Source organism: Panthera tigris, chromosome A1 (genome assembly GCF_018350195.1).
Source record: "Panthera tigris isolate Pti1 chromosome A1, P.tigris_Pti1_mat1.1, whole genome shotgun sequence".
Lineage (NCBI taxonomy): Eukaryota > Metazoa > Chordata > Mammalia > Carnivora > Felidae > Panthera > Panthera tigris.
Window position 1 is genome coordinate 174,192,272 of NC_056660.1, and position 7,503 is coordinate 174,199,774.

Consider the following 7,503-nt stretch of genomic DNA (forward strand, 5'->3'; position numbering starts at 1 on the left):
ATGCAGTCTCTGGCGCCCACCTCCAAACGGGGTGTCGGCGCAGTGAAAACGTGAGACGGAAAAGCGCCAGTCCTAGTCGATGCCCGGTATCTATCTGCCTACCCTCCGCTTCCGCAGCCTGAAGTTCTCGATTCCCTTCTGCCCGCGTTCCCGGGGCCCCCGTCGTTTCTCATCCGAAAACAGACCTCAGAAAGGTATCATCAGTAGCCACTTCGGATTTGTTTGTGCAATAAAAAGCGGAATTTAAGATCCGTCTCGGCCTCCCTCACCCACTGCGATTTTTTTTTTTTCTTTCTTTAATGGTGATGCCTCAAAACCCAAGCCTGACCCCGTTCTGTACCCAGTGGAAAGGGAGGCTGCAAAGCAAACGGGGCTTGAATGAACCACCTTCCCCCTTCAAACCGAAAAGAGCATTTGTTCGGGGTCCATCTCCTTGGAAGGAGTGAGGAATGGTAAACGGAATGCGATTTGACACACTCCTGAAAGGGCAGCAGGCAACCACCCCCACCTCCCAACCCAGGGAATGCATCTAGTTACAATCCCCATTTGCAAAGAGCTATAGGTCCCTTCCCCCCAGTTTTAAATCGGTTGCCCTTTTGGTAGCTGGCAGATTTCAAGTTCAAGATTTTCCCTTGATCATCTACCAACCTCTCAGATCCCTGGACCCCCCCCCCCCACTTCTTCTAAGCTCATCTTTCACTAGAGTTTGAAAAACCGAACAGCAATTCCATTTCTTTTCCACAACTAACACAAGCTGCCAGAGGAATGATCTCCAAGTACTTGGTTCGCTATTTGCGATCGACTCCCCCAACCCAGGCTGAATCTGGGCACAACTCTTCATTGATTCACACTAACATCCTAATAAAAATCACCAGCCCCCTCCCCCAGTCTTGGGGGCATTTTGGAGTTGAACCCAGCTAAGAACAGAGAGCACCCTTTAAAATAATTGTTTGGACAAACTTTACTGCAATAAAACAAATGTTTAATTTAATTCAGAATAAGAGATAAGAAATAACTCTTCAATAAAATATATAAAATTATACAAGGCACCCTTTCAAAGGGATAAAAGTATACTGGGTGGGGGTGGGGGGAGGGGGGAGATTGATAGAAAGATGGAAGTTCCAGGAGCTAAATGGGCTGCTTGACAAGGCCATTTTTTAGCAAGTCAAAACATGGCTTTCCCCTCTGCCCCCAACATGTTAAAAAGTATATAAATTTTTCTAATAAGTTTAGCACATACAACAGGTACACAGAGAAAGCAGGATTTGTTTTTCTTTCTGGATCTATTCATTGTTCAAGAATATTCAGCATATAGGTAATGGTTACAAGATATTTTTTTTTTTTTAAGCAGAGAATTAACTACACTCCCCGCCCCCCAGTCACCTTTGCAATGTGTGAGGACTGACTCGTACGTAGTATTTCACAGAACCCGTCAATTCTCCCCGACAGGCCTTAACTTTGTACTCTCCAATTATCTGAAATGGAGTTAAGCAACAGCCTTGAGAGGAATTAGGAAGTTACTTCCAAGTCCCACCTTACCCCAAGGCATCCTTAGGACTCTTCTCATCCCCAACCCCCTTTTATCGATCTTACAAAAAAAAAAAAAAAAAAGGTTAAAACTTTAACAATCTGTAACAGTGTAGAAAGAGGGAAAAATACAGGGCCAAATATGGTAGTACCTAATGTGTTTTTTAATGCGTGTAAAAATGCAAAAACATGATGTGTCCCCGTCTTCTTGAGGAATCTCTCCATTATCTAATTCCTAGGCGTGTTTCTAATTCTAATCTTTGTTTTCCATAAGCAGAAGGCAATCATCCCATCAAAATCACCCAATGTCAGCAATTTTAGCGAATAATTTGTGCCTCCTCTAAGAAAGAACAAATGGACTCTTTTAGGAAGGTGATACATAGAAAAAAAGTATAGATACTATGCATATAAATTTTGCCTTTCAAAATAATCTGAATTTTTACGTCTGCTGTATAAAAATGTATTATATTTTATTACATATATATTTATATATAAAAACCATCAGAGCCAATCTTTGTGAAAGGAGAAGGGGGCATCTAGAAGATTACACCAAGAAAATGGGACTTGGTGCCTCCAGCCTAAAGAAATTCGAACTATGTCGGTGGCCCTGTGGGCCTAGCCACTTAGGGTGGTGCATGCAAAGTTTGCGGAGCAGGAGTATCGGCTTGGTACAGCCTTCTTGGAGAGGGAGGGGGGACCCATTTAAACAAACATCCATCGTGGAGTCTATGGAGCTGGTCTTCCTTAGGATAGATGGTACATGCCGTATCCGACTGGAGTCGCATAGAGTCCAACAGGCGGGATGGGGAGGACAGGTCTATGGAAGGGGTAGGACGCTCCGTATATGGATGCTGCTTGCAGGGGTGAGTTGATGGGGAAAGGGAGGCTGAAGCCAGAGGGCAGCATAGGTTTTGCAGCCATTTTCAGCTTCTCCAGTTCTGCCTCCTGCAGTCTTTTTGCCTTGGCCCTTCGGTTCTGGAACCAGATTTTGACCTGGGTCTCTGTGAGGTTCAGAGAGCTGGAGAACTCTGCGCGCTCTGCAATGGAGAGGTACTGTTTCTGGCGGAACTTGCGCTCCAGAGCGAGGAGCTGGGACGTGGTAAAGGGGGTTCGTGGCTTCCGATTGGTCTTGTGTTTCCGCAGGGTGCAGGTGGTGGGGCTCATGTGTCCTAGAGAACAGAGAGGGAGGGAATTAGCAAACGTGGCTTTCTCTCCAGGTGTGTCCACCCCTGCACAGGCCTTCCTCTCTTCATCTTTCAGAAAGGGACCTCTGTCAAAACTGTGGGAGAAGTACCATATTTAAGTGGATAAATTGCTTGATTTAAAAAACTGAGTCTTCTTACAAAAAGCTTGGGATTTTAACAGTGCATAGAACTATCTATATGGGAACCTACAGCATAATGGATAATGGAAATAGAATTATCTATAAGCGGACCCTTCCTAAGCCAAGGGAGCTGAATGTTCTCTGAGAAACAAAATCCACGTCCTCTGAGCTTCATTTCTCTGGTCTTTAAAAAGGGGGGGGGGGCGGGATTCATGATAATCGTCACTTCTCTACAATGCTGAGATAATCCCATAAGAAGAAAAATGAAAAGGGTCCTATAAACTGCGCTGGTCCCCTCTCCACACCGGGAAAAGTTGGAGCGCATCAGCATATTTATGAAGGATAATCGTGCAGATAAGGTCTGCGGTAAATTAATAGCATCTCTGGATTGGGAGCAGCCCCATGCAATAAACAGCCATGCAGCTGTCATTCCATCCAGTCTACAGATTATACAACCTGAACATCATTTTATAGACCTGAACGTGGGGTAAGTTTCTTGGCCTGGTGCTTCTGTAATATAAAGTTTACTAAGAAGGAGGGAAAAATTAGCTCGCTCATAAATGTAAATGTCAGGGGAAATCATGCTGCCTCTGAGTTGAGAGCATGTGATGACATCTTATCATCCCTACCCACTCTCTGGTTTAGAGCAAATGTGTAAACGATTAGTTTGTCGCCAGGATTTAGAAAGAGGGAGTAACAAGCAAAACAAAGGTATGCCAAAGGCATCCAAACTCCATATTTAAAATGGATTCAATTATAGGAAGTCATAGCATGGGGCATCTTTGTGATTCCATGGTATTCAACTAACTTGGGGCTTCTTCTCCTTAAAGGGAGGCGGGGGCAAGAGTGTGGAGCTGAGAGGCAGAATGCTAAACAATTAATTTTCTGCATTTGGCTTTTACGAGCTATGCTAATTTTCCCAAAGTAGCCACAGTAGTAACTCCAAAGTACTCACGGGGAGAATGTCACATTTCTTGTTTAGTTACTTCGATGGCCCAAGAAAGAGTTTACACTTCATACTTGAGGGTGATACAACAAGTCCCACCCAGCCTCCATTTCCAACAAGAACTGGGTTTGTCCTAATGTGACATTATGAAGCATCATTTTCGGGACTGAAAAGCAAGTAGTAGGTTCTGCAATCAATCAAAACCAGAAATCTGGGTGAGGGATGGGTAAGAAACTACCACAGGAGTGTAGATTTTTGCGTAGGCAAATCCCTAAATAAACTGGGGGGGGGGGCACCTACTTCGTAATTTACAAATAAACTAACAACACCGTGGGGAGACTCAGAGACCCGCTTTCACCCTTCCCAAACCTGACCTAGCTCTCTGGAGGACCCAGCTGTCGCAACTCAGAACCAAGCTCCTAGAGTCTAAGCCTGAGCCTACTCTCTGTTTGGAAGAAATCTGTGCCCCGAACAGTCATCCTGGCCGCTCTAGAGGCTGCATTTGAATGATAAAACCCGAGCTACAGGGATTGCACACCTGTATCATAGCCATAAAGTCCAGAGGCTTCCTCTCAACACTCCCTACCTTGCCTCCCCTCTCTAAACCAGTCAAAGGATGGATGCGGTTATACAAAGCAAAACAGCAGTTACCCTACTTCCTCCAAATAACAAACCTGGCCAGGCAGGTGGCTCCCTCCTGCCCCAGGCTCCTGCCCCAGGCTCCTGCCCCAGGGCTCCCACTGCCATTTCTAGGCCCAAAGCACCAAATGAACCACTTTTTGTTTTTAAATTAAATCCCTTCTCTAGAATCTTGGATTTTTCTCTCCTGAAGGTCATACCCAGAGCCCCAAACTGCCTTACCCCCTAGCAGGGAAGCTCATCTCCACAGAGTGGGGAGGGGGGGTTGTTTACAGAGCAAGTGGGGAATTGCCATCCCAGGACCTGAAGGCCTAAGGAAGTGAGGATTTCTGATCTCTGGACACCACTCTCTGTAAGGCCTGAATCCTTGATGTGTTCATGGACATCGACCCAGGCCTAGAAATCCATGGGCACTCAATATTTGTCTAACAAATTAAGTTTCTTAAAGTTTCTGAGCCTCTATCTCACCATCAAGAAAATGGGTAAATACCGTGTAGTGTGGCTCAGAGTACTACATTTTAGAATGCCCAGAGCCCTGTCTGCCACACCAGATAGGTGATCATCAAATATTCCCAAGGTTGTTTTTTTGTTTTTTGGTCAAGCCCAAACACAGTGTGTGCAGATTCCTCTGAACTCTGCTGAAATGTCCTTCTCTGTTACCAGGAGGCCGGCTGCAGCCACACAGAGATCAGATAAGATAATATGGTGAAAAGTGCTATAAAGCACTGTGCAAACTTGAGTTTAAATTCTTTGAGTCCTGAATCTCCACACCCTTTGAATCTTTCGGAGTTTCTAACAGGGTGGAGAGCTATGCCAGAGGGGACAGCCACTGAGGCCTGGGTATATGGCCTTGTTTTGTTCACAAAATACTATGCATCTCGAGTCCTGAGGGCTGACTGATGAAAATGGAGAAAGGTGTGATTCTACTGGCTTTGGAAAAGGTCCCTCCGCAGACCCCCTCTTTCTCACCTTTTCTAAAGGTGCACTGGGTAGGGAAATTGTAAAGGCTAGGAGATAAAAATTAAAGAGTCTATAGGGAATGACTTCTCCAAATGCAAAAGGACCCAGGCCCAAAAATAAATGCTAAGGCTGGAGGAGAAATAAATTCTCCTAGGCCTGCATGGCCAAGTCTTGCCTCATTGGCAGGAAGCGGGGTGCAGGTGTGTGGACCTCCTCTTGGTTTCTTTGGGGAAAGGGATCAAAGGCGGTCAGGGCACCATGCAGAGGAGCAGAGTTTGGACACCAGGACCCTTTGCCCGATTCAGCCATTGTTGGTGACCCGGGTCAAGCAAGTCCAGTCCTCCTAAAGCCTGGTGTTGTCTGTAAAGGGGGTAACCACCGGTCCTGTGCCTCCGCCTACACTTGGGGTTCCAGCAATGATCAGGGTCTGGTGAACTAATGAGCATCACTTTGTAGAAATCTCAAGCGCTGCTGGAATGCTGTTAATTATTACTATGAGCCAAGCGGAGCCCGCGCCCCGCGCGCCTGACCCCAGCCCGCTCCCTGCGAAGGTACTGGCTGCGGGGACAGGGAGACTTTTCGCCTTGGCACCAGCCTCTGCCGCCATCCCTTCCGGGGATCGGGACCCAGAGGACGGTAATGATTTCTACCCAATGCCGGGGGTTAGATTTCTGCCAGTCTATCTTTAAGATAAGGGCACATCCCGCTGGGTTGTAAACTTTGAAAGGAGGTAAGGCACCTCCGCCTCTGCCCGGCACACATTCGCGTGCTCATTAAAAGTGTATTCCCCTTCATTCTTGGGACAGAAACCCGCTGGACGGTGAACCAAAAGTGAGCAAAATGGTTGGAGCGCGGGGCCGAGGACCAGAGAAACCGATAACCGAGCGACCCGGCGAACCAGCTAGGATTCGCCCTTCAAAGACCAGCGACTCCTCAATTGTGTCGGATACTTTGCACAGCTAGGGGATCGCGAACACGCGATGCGCGGATACGAAGCCAGAACTCCTAGGCTTGCTTTCCCGGGCGTGTAGTGCAGAGGGGGTCTCCGTCCCCCCCCCCCTCCCCCAGCCTGTGACACCGGCCCCCGCCTACCCCTTGTCCGGCTCGGACGCTCACTCACTTGGAGGCGGCGAATATCTGCCGGGTTCCTGCATCCACGCGGCTCCGTCTTCTGAGTTCTCCGACTTCACCGAGGCGGTCTCGAAGGGCTTGACCAGCGGCCCGGGGCTGTGAGCTTCCCGGGCGCCGTGTCCCGGCAGCAGCAGCGGCCGCAGGGTGGCCCCGGCCGAGGCGCTTTCGGCTGGCAGTGGGGACGCCTCCTTGGGCGGCTTCTTGTCCGACATGAGCGCCTCCACGCTGAAGGGCAGGCTGGAGACCTTGACGCGGCGCTCCTCCGCGGCCCCCTCCGCGCCCCCAGGCCCCGGGCCCGGCCCAGCCACCATCGCCGGGCCCTCCTCATCAGACGAAAACAGGTCATTGCCTTTGGACGGAGAAGCCATGACTTCTCTGCCCTACGTAGCTCCCGGCGCGCGACTCCGCTGGCAACCCGGCAGCGGCGACTCAAACTTTTTTGGGGGGAGACGGGAGGGGCGCGCCGGGAGCCGTGCCTTTCCTCCAAGGGGAAGTGGGAGACTCGGCTCAGCCAATCCGCGCCGGCTCTGGCGCTGACGCCACAGACGCTCGCGTCTGATTGGCTCTCCAGGAAGAGGCTGGGGCCTTTTTTTTTTTTTTCCTGTTTGAAATAAATTAGGAGTTAATTACAGGAGCAGTCAGCAGAGTTGTTATTAGGCGATCCCTCAAGGGTTATAATCACGCCAAAACTGAAAAGTCCATGGCGTAATTAAGGCCGATTATTTAAAGAGGAAGTTCGCCGAGTCCCATTTCTTCTCTCTTTTGACCCCTTTTTAAAAAGGCACCTCGCGCCCACACCACTTTCCCCAACCCCCACCGCCAGAACAAGTTTAAAATCTCCAACTCACACTGCAAAAACATTTGTGAAGCGCCTACTATGCGTGGAAACTGGGCTAACTTTACATTTTTAGGAGACAACACTGAAAGCAGGGGCCAGCATCCTTGCTAAAGGAAATTATACATACATGGCGCTTAT

The 7,503-nt window shown here is 48.6% G+C and overlaps 1 protein-coding gene across 3 annotated transcripts; it reads right to left on the minus strand.

Moving 5' to 3' along the window:
• Positions 1-1,079: 1,079 nt before the first annotated feature.
• Positions 1,080-6,963, minus strand: MSX2 (msh homeobox 2). 3 transcript variants are annotated; one of them, XR_006208914.1, is made up of 3 exons: positions 6,517-6,963; positions 3,807-3,984; positions 2,624-2,696 (listed from the first exon to the last, which is right to left on the minus strand). XR_006208914.1 is itself a non-coding variant. In XM_042959742.1 (2 exons), the coding sequence occupies exons 1-2, from the start codon at positions 6,893-6,895 to the stop codon at positions 2,272-2,274; spliced, it is 804 nt and encodes a 267-aa protein (XP_042815676.1). In that variant the 5' UTR covers positions 6,896-6,963; the 3' UTR covers positions 1,080-2,271. The 3 variants fall into 3 exon arrangements, 2 of the variants coding, with proteins under 2 accessions (XP_042815676.1, XP_042815677.1); XM_042959742.1 differs by lacking the exon at positions 3,807-3,984 and having other exon boundaries at positions 1,080-2,696; XM_042959743.1 differs by lacking the exon at positions 3,807-3,984 and having other exon boundaries at positions 2,625-2,696; positions 6,489-6,963.
• Between the last annotated feature and the right edge of the window lie 540 nt (positions 6,964-7,503).